The 20,267-nt window shown below is 29.6% G+C and overlaps 2 protein-coding genes across 8 annotated transcripts in view; one reads left to right on the top strand and one right to left on the bottom strand.

Annotated features, from left to right (window-relative positions):
* Nucleotides 1-5,310, bottom strand: part of LOC127290857 (PX domain-containing protein kinase-like protein) — a 96,752-nt gene extending 91,442 nt beyond the window's left edge. For 2 of the 6 annotated variants that reach the window (XM_051319659.1, XM_051319661.1), the window contains exon 1: nucleotides 4,919-5,310. In XM_051319659.1, coding sequence (XP_051175616.1) covers nucleotides 4,919-5,020 — 102 coding nt within the window. In that variant the 5' untranslated portion in view covers nucleotides 5,021-5,310. The remainder of the gene's footprint in view (nucleotides 1-4,918) is intronic. The other 4 variants (XM_051319657.1, XM_051319660.1, XM_051319662.1 and 1 more) reach the window with 3 other exon arrangements.
* A 3,653-nt stretch (nucleotides 5,311-8,963) lies between these two features.
* Nucleotides 8,964-20,267, top strand: part of LOC127290873 (NADH-quinone oxidoreductase subunit B 2-like) — a 36,475-nt gene continuing 25,171 nt past the window's right edge. The window contains exon 1 of one of the 2 annotated variants that reach the window (XM_051319693.1): nucleotides 8,964-9,128. In XM_051319693.1, coding sequence (XP_051175650.1) covers nucleotides 9,104-9,128 — 25 coding nt within the window. In that variant the 5' untranslated portion in view covers nucleotides 8,964-9,103. Of the gene's footprint in view, nucleotides 9,129-16,507; nucleotides 16,634-20,267 lie in introns of those variants that run through there. The other variant, XM_051319692.1, reaches the window with a different exon arrangement.

The following is a 20,267-nucleotide window of genomic DNA, read 5'->3' as shown; positions in this document are numbered from 1 at the left end:
TTTATTATAAACTATCATAGCTCCGGTAAGTTTACTATAACTTACCAAATAAATTTCTATAAATTACCGTAGAAATTTCCATAAATTACCGCATAAATTTCCATAAATTACCGAAATAAAAATTTCAATTGTCGTTCGCGTTATATATGTTTTTGTAAATTACCGCGAAAATTTCCATAAATTACCTCGAAAATTTCCGTAAATTACAGATGCATGTGAACATAGCCCCCCACTTTTAAAAAATTAATTTTTTTTAGAGTTCTGACTTTCTAAAAAATAGTTCTAGAGTTCCTGATAGGTTTTAGAAATAGTTCCGGCGATTAAGCCTTAAAAATATCGATTTATCATAATGGGGGGCTAACTTCACGCAGCCCCCCACTTGTTAAAAAATGAAATTTTTTTTAGAGTTCTGAATAGTTCTCACAGAGTTCTTGAGTTCTCTATACTTTTCAAAAATAGTTCTGCCCATATACAGTTAAAATTTTGTTTTTAAATTCAAAAAATTTTATAGTCACGAACTACACGAGTTCTAATGGGAGTTCTGTTTGCCCCCCATTGAGTACTACAAAAGACCCTGATAAAAGTTTTTCCTGAACTCAAAATTGAAAAAACTACAGAACTTTGAAAATTCAAAAAAAAATTATTTATTTAAAAATTGAGTTGCAAGAGTTCTGATGGGAGTTCTGTACGACACCTTTGGAGTTCCAAAGTTCTGATGGGAGTTCTGTATAACACCCTTGGAGTTCCAAGAGTTCTGATGAGAGTTTTGTCTGCCCCTTACAGAGTTCCACAAAAAACACTAATAAATTTTTTTCTAAACTCAAAATTAAAGAAACAACAGAACTTTAAAGTTTCAAAAAAGAATTATTTCACTTAAATTGAGTTCCAAGAGGTCTGATGGGAGTTCTGTATGACACCTTTCGAGTTCCAAGAGTTCTGATGGGAGTTCTGTTTGCCCCCCACTGAGTTCTACAAAAAACCTTCATAGATTTTTTTTCTAAACTCAAAATTAAAAAAACTACAGAACTTTAAAGTTTGAAAAAAAAAATATTTTACTTAAATTAAGGTCCAAGAGTTCTGATGAAAGTTCTGTTTGCCCCCCACTGAGTTTAGAAAAAAAATGTATTAAGGTTTTTTGTAAAAATCAGTGAAAGGCACAAAGAACTCTCATCAGAACTGTTGGAATTCCATAGGCGTCATACAGAACTCCCATCAGAACTGTTGGAACTAAATTTAAGTGAAATAATTTTTCTTGAAACTTTAAAGTTCTGTAGTTTCTTTAATTTTGAGTTTAGAAAAAAAATTTATTAGTGTTTTTTGTAGAACTCTGTGGGGGGGCAAACAGAACTTTCATCAGAACTCTTGGAACTCGAAAGGTGTCATACAGAACTCCCATCAGACACTTTTTAAGAAGTGGGGGGCTGCGTGAAGTTAGCCCCCCATTATGAAAAATCGATATTTTTAAGGCTTAATCACCGGAGCTATTTCTAAAACCTATCAGGAACTTTAGAACTATTCTTTAGAAAGTCGGAACTCTAAAAAAAAATTTAATTTTTTAAAAGTGGGGGGCTAAGTTCACATGCATAAATTACCGAAATCAAAATTTTTAATTGTCGTTCGCGCTATATATATTTTTGTGAATTATCCCAAAAATTTCTATAAACATTTTAAATCAAATTTCAACTATTTTATAGAATTCAAAAAGCAAAGAATTTTTTTTTGATTTGTTTAAAAAAATTTTTAAATTATAAAAAAATTTTCCGGCCCACCATGGATATTTATTTCTTGACACTTTATCTTCAAAAATATGTATTGATATTTATCATTTCGATAAAAAAATATTTTTAAAGTTTCAGACACCAAATCGTGCGCTACGTGGAGAATCACCCATATGTGTTTTTTTCAAGTTTTGGGAAAAACGTACCCTAAAAAACAGAAGGGGACGAAAATTCCACTTGTAGAAATCTCGGAATCGATCCCCCCATGAAAAATGAACATTTTTGAAAATGTTGTACATCGCCGCCATATTGGACTACAAGTGAAAAAAAAATTTCATATTCTTCAATAAGTTATTTATAACATGTTAACAAAAATTTCTAAATAAATGTCATGGTTTTTTTTAAACAGTGTATTTTTCTAAAATGAACTATGTGTTGTAGTAAAACTTTCGAAAAATACATAAATACAACTTTTGCAATTTCCTTTTTAAGGGGTTTTCTAAATTTTTTTTGGTCAAAAAAATCGAATTTTTTTTTTTCATTTTTTGATAAGAAAGTATGTTAAGAATGTGTGGTTAAATCATTAGATCGTAATTCGCTCATAATCTTAAGTTATTTAACAAAATACACATATATATGCGTCTACAGATCGTATAATTAACCTTTTCGTGACCACGATAAACCGAGCGAATGGAATTGCTTGAAATTCGTTACTCGGGGGTTATTGGGGTCTCTGATTACGAATTTAATGTCAGATTTTAAAAATTCAAAATCATCATATTCTTACGAATATGATGACAGAATTCGAAAATTCAAATATAAAAAAGGTTTTTTGGTTTGCTGATAATAAACCCGACATGGTCATGGACCCAGTACGGACAATTCATCATATTCATATCATTTCATCATTTTCGAGCAAATCCGATTAGTTTTAAAATTTTCGTCCGCCATATTGGATCCGCCATTTTGAATTTTTAAATTCTGACATCATATTCGTAATCAGCGACCCCAAAAACCCCCGAGTACCAAGTTTCAAGTAAATGCAATTGATTTTTAACTTTCATGTCCGCCATATTGGATCCGCCATTTTGAATTTTTAAATTCTGACATCATATTCGTAATCAGCGACCCCAAAAACCCCTGAGTAAGAATTTTCAAGCTGATTTAGTTACTTCTGCTTGATTCATTATAACCTTTTGATATCAATACTTTAAACTGTTTTTTCTCAAAACACTATATTTAAAAATGGTAACCAGTAGAACTCAAAAACCGTTTGACCGATTTCAAAAATTCAAGTTGCATTCGATTCAGTGGAAGTTTTTGCAGGTCTTAAACCTCTAATATATTTAAAATATTCAATAATCAGGTTTTTGTGAGTGATTGATTGTCAAAAAATGGTGTTTTTTCAGTTTTTTAAGTTCCAAAGCTTGCCATTTTTTTAATTTTTGATTTTATTTAATATCTCGAGGTTTAGGACCTGTATTAGGTCTTAAACTTTAAAATCACGTTTGATTTTTTTATTTTAGATGATTCTGCGATGAGCTACAGTGGTTACCGTAAAGGATCTTGATTTTGACCAGTGTACATAGCGACCTCTGTAGAAGGAGCATAATTATTTTTTTTTAGATCGCAATTTTTTTTAAAATATTTCTTGACGTATATAGTAACATGTAAAAACTTTTGATCAATTATATTTTAAAACTTATGAGTACACGATCTTTTAAAAACCTTCTATTTTAGGGCAAAAAAATTTAGGAAACCCTTTAAAAGGAAACATTGAAAAAAAACATTGAAATAAAATACTTAAAGTAACAAAAAAATTGGGTCAGGTGCATTTTTCGTCTTGTGGGACCCTATAAATTGATTTAAAAAAACTTTTTAAAAATCAAGATTGTTGGCCGAAATTAGTATGTAAATTGAGATTTTCTCAAAAACTAGAATCGACAAAGTGGTACCCTTTCATGCGGACGTCCACGTATACATTTTTAGTGTTAAAATAAAGGCCACATAATTTGTGTCTACATACAGTCCAACAACAAGATATTTTATATATAAAAGACAAAAAACGGTTTTTTGGCTCTAAAATGAAATTTTTGAAGTGTTTGTGTAATTTAATACTTATTTTTCCAGTTTAATATTAAAAATACATTCCAAAAGGTACCCTGCATTACCCAATCGTCCCCTAATTGTAAAAGATACCATGATGTTTGTTTTAAAACTTAATGAAATTTATGAGTCGAGATTTATTTATTATTTAAAATTTATTCGTTTTACAGAATATATCAAAGAGAAAAAAATGCGCCTTTTCATTTTATACACGGTAAAAAAAAATTTTTTTTTTCAAAAATGAAAAAATTGAATTGTATTTTTTTCACTTTTGGGGCAGTTTAACTGCGACTTCAGAGTGAGCAGTCGAGTGGAGATCCAGATCTTTGTATCAAAACTGAGTTTTGAACGTAGATTATGCAGATAAGAATAATACTGATAATTATAATACCTTCTTAAATGATGAGAATATAAAAAGAAATTGTCAGTGTAATTGTTTAAGAATATACATATACGACAAAAAATATTTGTTAACTTTTTAGTCTTCACTTACGTAACCAGAAATCTATATTTGCAAGAAAGATATAACAAACAAAAATAACCTTATCAACACAAAACACATTTTTTATGTAAAATCAATAATTATGTACACAGAATTTTCAGAAATATTTAAGTTTTCTTTCCTGAAAACAAGAGGTCTCACGTTAATTTGAAGACAATTAAAGAAACAAGATAATTTGAAATTGTTAAAAAGAACGATACGTCTAAATCGACCGCTAATTAATTGATTTAATTATTCTTCAGATCGAAATTTACACATATATGTAGATGTAATTTGTAATTTTTCAATTGATTCTGTACGTAAACTTAATGCTTATGTTGCACAAAATAGCCAAGTAAAGGTTATTAATACATCTATATTTGGATCAATTAAATAACTGCGAATTTTTGATGTTTCACTTATTTGAAAAATGAAACATTAAGTTTTTGTAGAAATTCATAAATAAAATATGGAATTAATAGAGTGTGAATTTGCGCTAAATTGAAGTTGAATTAATGCAAAAATGAGTTTAATCGGGTGAAATAAGATTAGTTGACTAAGCTGTCAGAATAGTGTCAGAGGATATAAACATTCTGAGAGAAACAAGTTTTACCGTATGTCCGTCGACTGTTCTAGCATTTTCGATGACACTCGTTAATTTCTCTGTATCATCTAGTAGCACTTTATTTGTATACCTCTTCTCAAACAAAGCCATTGATTATTAATCCAACTGAACGCAGGGCCCGTGTGGGGCGAGCTGCGAGTATCCGTCGCGAAATTTCCGCGCGGTGCCATAAATGTTGTTCCTAAACTTCATCTCAACATGGATTGACACAAGCCGACAATCTATTATAAATTTTCACTGATTGCAATGTAAATACAATTTTTTAAACCTAACTTTCCTACTAAATTTTTTGGTTTAAAACAATAATGATTACTCCAGCAGACTTCTGTTATCGTTGTATGTAATTTTAGTACCTGACTAAGGGTACGGCCACAGCACAGCTATATAATGGCCTAAGGCTGCAGTCCCATGGCAGCGTTTTGCGTTGCGTTTTGTCACTAGACCCTGAGTGTGAACATAGCAAACATATATCTGCATCTCTTTTACACTCATGGTCTAGTGACAAAACGCAACGCAAAACGCTGCCATGGGACTGCAGCCTAAGCACAACTGAGTCGGTTACGCAAGTCGGAACGGGATATGTAAGTTCCCGCCACCGTTTTCAATTGTGCGTTGAAAAAACGGTTACGCCAAAGCTTCCACAACTGAGTCGGATACGGGATATGTAAGTTACCACAACCATCTTTAATTGTGCGTTGAAAAAACGGTCCGTCAAAGTTTCGCGCAACCGTTTTTCAACGCACAATTACTGTTGATTCTACACTCACCGAAAACTGAGCGAGCGGTCCGCTTTGCCGTGACGCTTCCCATATTTAACTATATCTATGTATATAAAAAACGTAACGCAAATGCGGACCGCTCGCTCAGTTTCAGGTGAGTGTAGAATCAGTACAAAGTACGGCTCACGAGCGTCTCGGACGCAAGTGGCGGTGTTTCGTACCACAAGTGGCACGAAGTCCGTCCAACTTGTGGCAAGTTCTTTAGTTCGTGCCACTTGTTGGACAGACAACAGACTCCGTGCCACTTGTGGAAAGTGGATTTTTTGAAGGGTCATTCACAAATATGACAATTCCGTTGTATTCTGTTGCCGTCTATTTCGTCAGTGCTTTTCATTTCAATTTCATGTGAAGAAGAAAAAATGAATTTTATAAGATATTAGTAATATTAGCATATTAGTAAATGTCATCGAACAAACTTTTTATAGTTCACACATAAATACTCCTTCCAAACGTAAATATACATTTTAATAAACCACGGATTCCACAAAGAATTAAGGTGCTTATATACCTCAAATTTCGATCAGATGAACATTATTTCTGGACCGTGAAAAGTCATTTTCACGGCGGGTATTTTTGAATTGTTTTAAACAAAAAATGTTTTTTTAAGAAATATAATATTAAATAATTGTTTTAATATGCAAGAACACTTTAAAATAGTGATAGAGAGATGATTTGATTAAAAAATTTAGCAAATTTTGCTTTAAAACGTTTTCTGCTACAAGAAAGTGTAAAATGACGATGTTTGTGAAATGGTTTGTACAGTGCTTCTTCCTTGTGAGTGTCTCTCAGAGTTTTGTTTATGTTATGTCGTTTCTTTTTAACTTGTAATAAATAATGAGTGCTGAAAATAAATCGGCAAGTTGAAATGTTTATCAAATAAATTTAAATTCTACTAATTGTTTCGAATAACTGAAAGAAACATGTACACTGTACAAACCATTTCACAAACATCGTCATTTTACACTTTATTGTAGCAGAAACGTTTTAAAGCAAAATTTTCTATATTTTTTAATCAAATCATTTTTCTATCACTATTTTAAAGTGTTCTTACATATTCAAACAATTATTTAATATTATATTTCTTAAAAAAACATTTTTTATTTAAATCAATTCAAAAATACCCGCCGTGAAAATGAATTTTCACGCATTTTCACGGTCCAGAAATAATGTTCATCTGATCGAAATTTGAGGTATATAAGCACCTTTAGTTTAGAATAAAAATAAGATTTTTTGGTTATGTTGTTATTTTTTAATTTAAAATACATGAAGAGGATTTTATTTTTTAAAATCAAAAGTATATTTTTATGAATATTTAAGATTAATAACGATGTCAATATCATTTGTTTACACTGAAATGTAATCTTTTACATATATTTTCAATTAAAAAATAACAAATTCATTTTTATTCAAAAACATTAAACGGACTTGCCCGGATGAAATTATACTTGAAATGAAAAGCACTGACGAAATAGACAGTAACAGAATACAACGGAATTGTCATATTTGTGAATGACCCTTCAAGAAATCCACTTTCCACAAGTGGCACGGAGTCTGTTGTCTGTCCAACAAGTGGCACGAACTAACGAACTTCGTAGGAAAACTACGGAAGCCTGTACGGTTCACGAGCGTCTCGGACGCAAGTGGCGGTGTTTCGTACCACAAGTGGCACGAAGTCCGTCCAACTTGTGGCAAGTTCGTTAGTTCGTGCCACTTGTTGGACAGACTCCGTGCCACTTGTGGAAAGTGGATTTCTTGAAGGGTCATTCACAAATATGACAATTCCGTTGTATTCTGTTGCCGTCTATTTCGTCAGTGCTTTTCATTTCAAGTATAATTTCATCCGGGCAAGTCCGTTTAATGTTTTTGAATAAAAATGAATTTGTTATTTTTTAATTGAAAATATATGTAAAAGATTACATTTCAGTGTAAACAAATGATATTGACATCTTTATTAATCTTAAATATTCATAAAAATATAATTTTAATTTTAAAAAATAAAATCCTCTTCATGTATTTTAAATTAAAAAATGACAACATTACCAAAAAATCTTATTTTTATTCTAAACTAAGAAAAATTTTAAAAACTTCAGCTTAATTCTTAGTGGAATCCGTAGTTTATTAATATGTATATTAACGTTTGGAAGAAGTATTTATGTGTGAACTATAAAAAGTTTGTTCGATGACATTTACTAATATGCTAATATTACTAATATCTTATAAAATTCATTTTTTCTTCTTCACATGAAATTGAAATGAAAAGCACTGACGAAATAGATAGCAACAGGATCCAACGGAATTGTCATATTTGTGAATGACCCTTCAAAAAATCCACTTTCCACAAGTGGCACGAAGTCTGTCCAACAAGTAGCACGAACTAACGAACTTTGCCACAAGGTGGACTAGTGTTTTAAAATTCTCGGTTAAATTGAAACCTGAGAAGGTAAGAAAGAAAATTGCGGTAAATTACCGAAAAAAAGAGAATTTATGAGAATATATGAGAATATTCATTTAAGTGATTGATAATTGCCTTTTTTAAATTTAAATATGTATTTTTATAGTATGTAAGTTATAAATAAACGACCGACATGTTATTAAATGAATAATTTGAACATTGAATATAATAGACTGTAAGGGTGCAGTCCCATAGAGCAGATTAGCAGAATAGATTTCAGCCAATCAAAAGTTAGTCTCTCGCGGCAAATTTTTGCATTTCCGTTAGAGACTGTTTTTTTATTGGTCAACGTCTAATCTGCTAATCTGCTCCATGGGACTGCATCCTAATTTTCTCTGTGTTCTTACTGACAAGATGACAGTCGGGTAACATATATGCCTGCACTTTTATCATTGTCTAACACGTGCGTCGTCATGGCAACATGTGTGTTAGACAAGGATAAAAGTGCAGGCATATAAATGTACCTGATTCAATATAATAATGTAATATTATATCAATATTAATATATTAATATATATATATATTATATATTGTAACAAAGATATTTTTCATTATAATAATAATTGTACAGTCAGGAACATATGTCTGTACTTTTATCCTTGTCATACACGTTGTCATGACAACGCACGTGTCAGACAAGGATAAAAGTACAAGTAAAAATTCTCATAAATTCTCAGAGAAAAAACGATCGTAATCTTCTTTCTCTTCTTGACGTAATTTACTGTCTTTAGAACACTAAGGTGGACGGACTTCGTACCACTTGTGGTACGAAACACCGCCACTTGCGTCCGAGACGCTCGTGAGCCGTACAGGCTTCCGTAGAAAACGCCTTGTATATACGACCAAGATACAACACCCTGGATTCAATCTATCTATTGGTCCATCTATGGCCCATCTATGTATTTACATGCTTTCTATGACGTCATTTAAACGTAAGGAAAGATGTTACGATCATTTGTTTCTATTCGTAAGTTTAATAAGATTTGTTGATTTCATTATATTTTATTATTAATTTTGTATTAAAAATTCAAAATTAATATATTCTTTGTTTGTATAAAGTTTAATGGTCCCTAAAATAAATATATTTATTGCTTGATAAATTAGAAGATAAATATGCGGTACCAAAATTAAAAAGTCTCATAAAAAATAAGAACGTAGTATTTTTTGGCTTATATAATTTTTTGCGCTTGTCAATGTTATTATTACACACTAAACGATATAAAATTATATTTTGCAAGAATCACATGTTCTCTTTTTTGTTTTACGATATAATGGATATGTTTGAAAGATTCTCTTTTGTTTATTTTTTTATGTTATATTAATTAACCGTAAAAAAATAATTAAAAATATTTTTAGAAACTCTAAAATTTTAATTTGTTAATCACAGATATTTTCAAAGTTCTGCAATCACAATATTTAAATGTAAATTTTCCTTTTTCGCATGAAATTAATAATTGTCAAAATAAGGTTATTAATACTTTGTAACTCATACAAATTCTCTTCGAACTGTCCAGTATTTCTTTTTCTTAAATGACTTTTGGTTAATCCGAATATCAGAACTATACAGAACTACGGTCCGAAAAAATGGTTTCTAAAAAAACGACTTTGAAGTTAACCAGTGGTTTTTTCAATATGTTTAAAGTGAATTTGCGAAAAATCTAATACTTCTACACTGAGAAAAAAAGACATGACTGAGTAGCATCCGGACATGAATAGTTCCTGTCCAGAAGATTTTTTCATTTAGACATTACTCTTTGCTGTCTGGACATGTCTAGAAAGTATTCAGTAATGACTTGATATTAATAAATCGGAAAGTAGTGAACGATGTCTGGACTCTAATGAAAGGTTAATACAGTGTAAATAAAGTTCTGTTAATATTTAAAAAATTATTGCCCAAGTAGCACGGAATATTGGTTGAATGTCACGATGATATCAAGTGGGAATATTCCTGTGACATTCAGGCGATATAATGTCCGCTTCATAGGGAAATTCCACGGTGATATTCCTGTGACATCCGCGTGATATTCGTATGATACTGAGGGAATATTGCTGTAAAATTCATGTAATATGGAGGGGATATCCCTGTGATATTGAGCGAAATATTCCTGTGATATTGAGGGAATATTCCAGTGATATTGATGAGATAATTTAAAAAATTCTAAAAAAAAAATTTTCTATTTTTTTTCATATATTTATTTTTTGCTTCCTCCTGGAGGAAGCTTTGTAGTCCTTTCGTTTATGAAAATTTTCAAAGTCGCGGAAACAAATTTTTTTCTATATAGAAACATGTTATATGAGATCCTGATCAATTGTCCGGGTGTATGTATGTGTGTGTGGATTCCTTTTTTGTTTAGACGATAACTTTAACATGTTTTAATGAATTTAGATAAAATTTGCTAGGCTCATTTATCATATATTATTATTATATTATTATTACCCCATGTATACCTCAGCCTTCATAGTCCGAAGAAAACCTACAAAGTATCACCTTGTCCTTTTTTTGTAACAGACTGAAGTGAAATTTTGAAGGCCTGTGTTATTAGTTTAGAAATACCGATTAACATTGTTTAATACACAATTAATATTGTCAATTTGGCTTAAGGTGACGATTACTAGTGCATTTACCTTATTTCTTGGTTTATATTTGACAATAGAAATCAGTAACTGTATTTTCCCTTTTTGATGGTAAGTCGCTCTTCTTTATCGACAGTGGATATAAAATTTAACGCGCGAAAATGAGATTTGTGTAGTCAATGTTTAAATTACTTACATTTGCCACCCTCTCTGACTTTCCCAGTGGTTCTGACTTTCATGGATTTTAATAATTCTAGCCAACTATTTGATGATGGTAAATTTATTTTTAATGAAGAAAAAAATGAATTATTTTCTGATACAATGTCATTAATCGCAGACCCTGGATGGATGATGAGTGCAAAATCGTTAAAGGACGTGTTTTGGTTGCATTGAAGGTTTGTAAGGCGGATAACTTTTCTGAGGACACAAGAAAGTGTTACTACATAGTTAAAAAAGATTTTCAAAAAATTTTAAATCGAAAGAAAAAAGAATATTATGATTCCCGTATTGAGATTGTTAACAACTGTAAAAATGCTACTGCTTTCTGGAGGGTTATTAATTCATTCAGAGGGCGGGTGCGTAATTGTTCTCAAATTAGTAAGGATGTTTGGTTTAATTTTCTTCAGAGCAGGAGTTATCCTGATACTGCTTGCACTCCTATGTTTCCTCTCTTCCTTCAAAAAATATCTGTCCCTATCCTTGATGATCCTTTGTCAACGGAGGAAATTATTAAATGTTTACTAAAATGTAAGAATGTGAAGGCCCCTGGCCTGGATGGTATAAGTTACGAATTTTTTAAAAATTTACCCCAAAATTGGATTTTATACATTAACAATCTTTTTAATAAAATTTTAAGTTCAGAACGAATACCTAAAGATTGGGGAAAATTCACTACGTCTATGCTGTTGAAAAAGGGAAATCCTAAGGACCCTGATAACTTTAGACCTATTACTTCAGTTAATTCATTACATTTGTGAAACTTGCCTAAAACTGATGTAAATTACAACTTCGGTAAAGTTGTATCATGGTAAAAATAACCATGTTTGTCATTTCAGAGATGAAATGCAGTATAACTTGTGTTGCGTGAAATGTTCTTAGTAAAAGAATTTTTTAAGTAACCACGGTTTAAAGTCATTTTACATCAAAGTGAAGTTGTTTCTTTATTTTATTTTTAAATTAAAGAAAGTCAGTCATTAAATATTAATTTCAACTTATGTGAATAATATTTATTAGGAATAAATACTGAAATACATGAACTATAATATTTATTGTGACTTATTGTCAACAGGTTAATTATACTTATTTTTGTGGGTAGTATTTACCAAGTCTTAACTGGTAGAGAGTACCATGCAAGTTAGTTGTAATAACTCATTTTTTTAGTGACCAGAATTTAAAAATTATAAGTTAACTAGCAAATTTGTCGTCCGCAAGCGGCCGACTAGTGTGCATTAATCATATTTTTTATTCATTTTTTTTCCAAAAAATGTAATATTAGAAATGTAAAAAAAAATTTTATATTGGATCTACCACCCAAGTAGCACGGAATATTGCTTGAATGTCAAGCTGATATCAACCGGGAATATTTTTGTGACATTCAGGCGATATCATAATGTCCTCTTCACGGGGACATTCCTCGCTGATGTATCTATGTGACGGTCGTTCACACAAAAAATGTAACGCATTACAAAACTTACATTCTACATTTATTAAACCTAAATAATTCTGTGGAACTTTACTTTCATCGAAATCTTCAAAAGACATTATTGCAACTCCTGCACTTTTTTTATTCTGATTATCGTTTTTAGATGTCAAATTCTTTTCTTCACACATCCCTACCGAAAGAGTGGTACTGGAATGGTACTTAATTGGACTACGCTTGAGTTCCACTTCAGTACCACTACCTGATAACCCATAAGAAGACATTTTTAAAGTACTTTAACAGTAGTTTTAAAGGTATATAAGATCAACAAACCGTCTCTCACGATATACGTGTAAAACAGCAAAAAAAACATAATAGTTTGTAGAAAATTTCTGTTAAGTTTAGAAATTATATTGCAATCCCTCCTTGAACAATAGACCCCAAGGTCCTTTGTTGAAGGATTAAAATTTTAACCCGAGTTTTATTGCTTAACAAATTTATAATTTTAATAACTCAACTTTAAAAAATATATATTGAGATTCGTTAATATTTCCACATTATGAATATCTAAAATTTATCAAAAAATAATTACATTTAAAAAAGTTATAATTTATCTCGTATACCTTAAGTTTGACAAAAAAATGGACATCATTTTTGAATTTAGCTGCCAAAGGACATATCATCCCTGGCGGGTTGTGAAAACCGAATCGCAACCGAATTCGGTTGGGATTCAGTTGGGTTTCAGTTACCAGTGAAAAAAGTAGCGAAAAACGTGAAAATTGCTGGAAAAAACTATTGGAATGAATAAATGAATGATTTATGAGTTTATTCATGCAATAGTTTGTTTAAATTAAGCTTTAATTAATTAATTATTAATAATAAAAGTCAAAAGGTGCTCACCTGTCACTTTAATGTTCGTGTTATTTCCTAAATTTTGAAATTGAAAATGTGAAAATTACGGAAAAATCATATACCTATTTTTTAATGGATATTTAAATTGTCCAGATTTAAGTTTTTTTGTTCTGAATATTGCATATTAACAATAAAAATAGTACATTTTGTACTAAAAGTTTATTGTTTGTTTTAAAGCAAAATACTGCTTTACCTATAATGACAAATAAAAAAATTGCCGCACGCATTACACGCTAGATGTCACGTCTTGTTTTTTCTGGTTTTAATATTTTATCATTTTTAAAGTTTTCATTTATTTTTTAACTTAACCCAAAATTTTATTCTAAAACTAAAATAAGTTTATTAATAATTGTTAATAAAATACTTTAATTTGTTTTGAGAAATAAATAAACTGTAGGGTAAATGTAAATGTAAATATCTATGTAAAAAAATTATTTATAATTTACATAATTACATTACATCAAAAATAGATTAAATGTCACTAAAAGTTTTTGAAATCTCACACAGAAAATGTGAAAAAAGCATGCAAATTTTTATTTTAAGAAATATTTTTAATTTTAATAAAATTTTTCGAAAAAAAATTAAAATAATTTTAATTAAACTAAATTCAATTTAAAATTATTACAATTCTAAATAATAACATTTCAACAATTATTTTTTAACAAATGTTAGATTCAGAAATTTTAAACAATTTTCTTTCCACTGTTTCCTACAATTATTTGTCATTTAAATATTCAAGAAATTTTTATTTAGAAAAATATAATGATAAAAATAATAATTATTATCATTAATATAAAAGTGATTTTTTTAATAAAATTTTTTTATCAATTTCTATTTTACCATTGGTATAAATATACTAAGTTTGTTTTGCAATATAAGTAAATGCATTTTTATTTGAACAATTTAAAAAACCTTTTTTTAATAATAATAACAATTTTTATAAAATCTAATCTCGATTAATTTAATAATAACTGAAAATAGAAAAGGTAAAACAAAATTTTGCATTCTAATTTTTAAAAATGATAAAATTGTCAAAAGAGAAGAATCACGTGCTGCCATCTATCGTGTTTGGCGCGCGGCAATTTCACTAACGATAAAGTAGCATTCTATCTTATAACACAAACATTAAAGTGACAGGTGAGCACCTTTCGACTTTTATTATTAATAATTAATTAACTAAAGCTTAATTTAAACAAACTATTGCATGAATAAACTCATAAATCATTCATTTATTCATTCCAATAGTTTTTTCCAGCAATTTTCACGTTTTTCGCTACTTTTTTCACTGGTAACTGAAACCCAACTGAATCCCAACCGAATTCGGTTGCGATTCGGTTTTCACAACCCGCCAGGGATATGCATAATAATGTATGAAAATAATATAAATCCAGAAAAAACAAATATAATTTTGAAATAAATATAAAGTATTAGTTTAAACATATTGAAAAAGCTAATCGCTTTTCACTTTTATGAGGGTATTAACGGTAACTCGATCCTTTTCGCAGGTAAATTTCCCAGTTCCATTTCAGTACCAAAATGCACCAAATTAGTACTGAGTTGGTACTGAGATCTCAGTTCCAATTTTCCAGTACCAATCCAGTACCACCCTTCCGGCAGGGATTCTTTTCATCTTCCGTTGCCGTAGAAAATTTTTTCTTCTTACATGACAAATTATTTTCTTGACGCACTTTCTTTTCATCTTGAGTTTCCATTGATATTTTTCTTTTCCTACATGCCAAATTTTTATCCTTGCGTATTTTCTTTCCATCTTCAGTTTTTATAGATAATTTCTTTTTTTTGCATGTCAAATTTTTTTTGCGTTCTTTCTTTTTTATTTCTGTTTTATTACGATTACGTTTTCTCAATCTCTCATTCTCCTGTCTTATTATTTTCTGCTCATATGTAACTTCGCGCCTTGCCTTCCTTTTTCTTCCCTTCTCTTTAATTGCTCGATTTATCTTTTTATCATTTTCTTTACTCAGAAAATTTTTCATTTTTAAATATTCATGTGGTGAAATTTTGTTCACATTATTATCAGTGGTACGAATTATTTTCTTTTCACTAGTGTCATTAAAAGAATGTTTAATTTTTAAATCTTGTGTTAATAGAACTCTGTTAATATTATTACTGGGAATATAATTACTAAAAATATAATTTTTATGTTCCTGAGTTCAATTTATGAAAAGACGGTTCTAATCCTTCTCTATTATCGAATTCCTATTGTGAGACGTTCTTACTGTCGGAAAATGATTTAAGCGATTATTTTCAAACATTGACTTAAAATGATTTCTCATTTTGTTATTATCAGTTTCATAATTTACACGGTTTGGCATTACGTTAAATAATATAGATGTTTGCAAATGCTATTGCATGTACTCCACACTCAAGACTACCAAAAGGTTGTTGATCAACAGCTTCAAAAACTACTGTTGGTTTAAAAGGGAACAATCTAATTAAATATTTTATTTGATGCACATTTAAACACCCCTCATTAAGGCTATCAAAAATATAAAGCCTTACTCTATCGTAATAGACACAAATTCAGTGACCATAATTGTTATTACCGCTAAAAAGTATTTGAATATGTTTATCACCTTCTCTAATTGAGACAATAAAATCAAGCATTTGTACATAAAAAGCACTTTGCATATTGAAAAAAGAATTGGAATCTTTTCTTAATAAATCTTCAAATTTGTACATATGCATGTAATTTAACAATTTATTTCTATTTTCAATAATTTTTAAATCTTTATCACTTAAAATAACATACTCAATACAACCAATTTTACCTTTTATTAAATATAACCAATTTTTCCTTTAATTCAATACAACTAATTTTACCTTTTACTAAATATAGCCAATTTTTACTTTAATCCAATATAACCAATTTTGCCTTTTATCCAATAAAACTACCAAATATCCTAAAGAATGAGAGAACTATGAGTAACTATAAATCAGTAACTACTGATCAGCCAATATGTGCAAAAATAACACTCTTATATAAGTAATTAGTAGTTCAGTATAAATAACATAAATACGTATTTATACCTGTATTAAAACCCCGGAACAAATACTACAAAAAAACAAACCATTGGACAATAGAACCTTTGTTAATGAGAATTAACTCTGAGGACCCAGGTAATAATTTCTTTTTACACATTTGTTATATAGAAAAATAAAGATGTACCAACCCTTGGCCAATAGAACCTTTGTTAATGCAGATTAACTCTGAGTACATAATGAAATGTACTGTAGGTTTCCATCGACATCGGCACGTCTGACGTCTCGAAATTGTTTCCGTGTATTATCACATCGAAATATAAAGATAAAAGTCAAAAACTGTAGAGGTAATGTATATCTTTTTTTCTCACATCAAGGAATATAACATACAAACATTTTCATTTAATATTGCATTTCTCTATCTAGAGGATTCAGAATAACATAAGAATATCTTTGCCTAAAAATCTTACTCTTCTTTTTTTCTGTTTTCAAAATAAAAAAAATATGTATATACCAGTATTAGTCCCTCAGAATAATTACCACAAACAATACCAATCCTTGGACAATAGAGTTCAATTGTTACTTCGTTTACTCATGTTTTTAAGTATAATATCCAATAATTTAAAATATTTTAAAATTTTACAAACAATTTTTATTTAAATAATTTCTTGCGATTGCTCAATTTAAACAGTGGGATATTAAACACTGGGACAGGCAAAAATTTAAGTTTATGAAACGTGGATTTTGGCAACACTAATTATAAGTTGTGTCAGCTATACGCATGCGCATTTATACTTATACAGCGACTAAAAATGGGATTTTTTATGCTAAAAAACAATAAAAAATTCAAAATTTATAATTATTACAATTATTGTTCGGCAACATTTGAAAAATAACACTTGATAAGAGAACGACTATTCAAATTTTCCTCCAAATTGTTTTTAGGTTATGACGAAATTAATTATGACGTATGATCAGCAGTACTGTAAACGTAAAAAAAATAATAGGAATTTTTCATATGAAACTTGACATCTTATTATAAAAATTATTAATTAACTAGCTAAAAGAAACTAGCTATGAAAAATTAAAAATTTATTTTTATTTGACTGACACTTATTGGCATTTTGATCTCACAAAAATAATAACATTATTTTTGTAATCGTTACTGTATTACTATTTTAACATTATGGTGTTATAATAATACACCGTCCGACACGATTTTTCACACACGAAAAAATCAATGATTTTCAGAAACTAGGACCAAAAAAGAGATACCTGTGTCTGGCCATTTTGTTAGATCAGGTCATTTTTTGCTTTTAGGGGTAAAAACAGCCCTTAAATGGAAAGGTGATAGGAAATTTGTACAAAAAAATAATTTTTTATGAAACCTGGTATCTCGGGGATTTCCGGGTCGCTGATTACGAATCTGATGTCAGATTTTCAAAATTCAAAATGGCGGATCCAATATGGCGGTCGAAATTTATAAAAATTCACCAATTCATTTGAAAGTTGTTCCTTAGGGGTTTTTGGGGTCGCTGATTACGAATATGATGTCAGATTTTCAAAATTCAAAATGGCGGATTCAATATAGCGGTGGAAATTTATAAAAGTTCATCGAATTCACTTGAAACTTGTTACTTGAAGGTTTTTGGGGTCGCTGATAACGAATATGATGTCAGATTTTGATAATTCAAAATTGCGGATCCAATATGGCGGTCGAAATTTATAAATATTAATTATTTTTTTATAAAACTTGGTGTCTATGGGTTTTTGGGGTTGCTGAGTACGAATCTGAAGTCAGATTTTTAAAATTAAAAAAGGTAGATTCAATATGGCGTTTGAAATATATAAAAGTTCGTTGAATTCACTTGAAACTTGTTACTTGCAGGTTTTTGGGGTTGCTGATTACGAATTTGATGTCGGCTTTTCAAAATTCAAAATGGCGGATCCAATATGGTGGTCGAAATATATAAATGTTATTTTGTTATTATTATGTTATTTTCAACGACCCCAAAAACCCCTAGACACCAAGTTCAAAATTCAAAATGGCTGATCCAATATGGTGGTCGAAATTTATAAATGTTATTATGTTAGTATTATTATTATGTTATTATCAGCGACCCCAAAAACCCCTAGACACCTAGTTTTATAAAAAATAATTAATATTTTTAAATTTCGACCGCCATATTGGATCCGCCATTTTGAATTATTAAAATCTGACATCATATTCGTTATCAGCGACCCCAAAACCCTTCAAGTAACAAGTTTCAATTCGATGAACTTTTATAAATTTCGACCGCTATATTGAATCCGCCATTTTGAATTTTGAAAATCTGACATCAGATTCGTAATCAACGACCCGGAAAACCCCGAGATACCAGGTTTCATAAAATATTATTTTTTTGTACAAGATTTCCTATCACCTTTCATTTATTGGTTGTTTTTACCCCTAAAAGCAAAAAATGACCTGATCTAACAAAACGGCCAGACACGGGTATCTTTTTTTTGGTCCTAGTTTCTGAAAATCATTGATTTTTTCGTGTGTGAAAAAAAAGTTGAATTTTGTCGGACGGTGATATAATTCAGTCAATATGACCTTCAAATTTTGTACTCAAATAAAGATTATATGCTACGATCGTCGAATTGTCAGCAATACATTTAATTGACCCATCTCAGGACCTGTGATTTCAGTACATATCATTTTATTTAAAGTTTCTGAATCGCAAATTTGTGTACGTAAACATATAATTAAAGGCACATGTGGCAATCCACGCTTTTTTCGTCTCTATAAAAGACGATACATATAAAATTGTAAATGAATAAAATTACAAATACCTTGAGTATGCTTAAGGTTAACAGTCCATCCAGGATCACCATAAGGAAACATTGTAGGACATGTCATGGGATCAAAATTTTCCCTAACAATAAGACTAGAAATTATTTTCTTATTATTTTCTGTTGTGCATACTGAATTTACATCAAAATGTAAATCCCTCTTCAATTTCTGTAGATAATTTCTTCATCTTACAGGACAAATTTTTATCTTTGGGTATTTTCTTTTCATTCTCAGTTTCAGTAGACAGAACTCTGTTGTCATTTTTACTGGGAAAAGTCTTTAAAAAATATGAAAGGTTCACTTCACCATTTTGAAGTTCTTTAGCTCGATTTATGAAAAGACAATTCCAATCATTCTCTATAAATCGAAATCCTAATATAAGACATTCTAACTGCCGGAAAATGATTTAATTAATTGTTTTCAAAAAATGATATCAAATGCTTCCTCATTATATTATTATCAGTTTCATAAATTAATCTTTTAATTTACACTGCCAACCAATACAGATGTTGCAAATGCTATTGCATTATACTTCACACTTAACTGTACCAATCGGTTGTTGATCAACACCTACAAAAAATTCTGTTGGTTTAAAAGGGAACAATCTAATTAAATATTCTATTTGATGAATATTCAAACACCCTGCATTAAGGCTATCAAAAATATAAATTCTTACTCCATCGTAATAAACACAATTCCAATGACCTGAATTGTTATTACCGCTAAAAACTATTTGAATATGTTTATCTCTTTCTCTAATGGGAACAATTAAATCAAGCATTTGTAAATACAAAGTACTTTCCATAATGAAAAAAGAATTTGAATCATTTTTTAATAATTTACTAGCGTCATATCCTCTCTCGCTAACGCTCGCTCGGTTGAAATTGTACTCATTATTGTTTACTTATTTGAGTTCATTCATATGTTTTTACTCTATTTTTTAAATTAATATTATAATAAATTTATTATTATCTTTAAGTTTTATATTTTTAAGAAATCTTTAATACTTTTCATAAATAAATAATTTATTCTAACAAATATTTTTGGTTGTTTCTAAGAATTTATTTTTTTTAGTTTTCACTAAACTGTCTTCGGGAATTATGCTACCTCTGTTTTTTCGATGATTATAATACGGTTTAAATATC

This window comes from Leptopilina boulardi, unplaced genomic scaffold, assembly GCF_019393585.1.
Source record: "Leptopilina boulardi isolate dan_hultmark-lab unplaced genomic scaffold, ZJU_Lbou_2.1 LbouV2_90, whole genome shotgun sequence".
In the NCBI taxonomy this organism is placed as follows: Eukaryota; Metazoa; Arthropoda; class Insecta; order Hymenoptera; family Figitidae; genus Leptopilina; species Leptopilina boulardi.
Note: the sequence above shows the minus strand (reverse complement) of the source record. Positions and strands in the feature narration are given on the sequence as shown.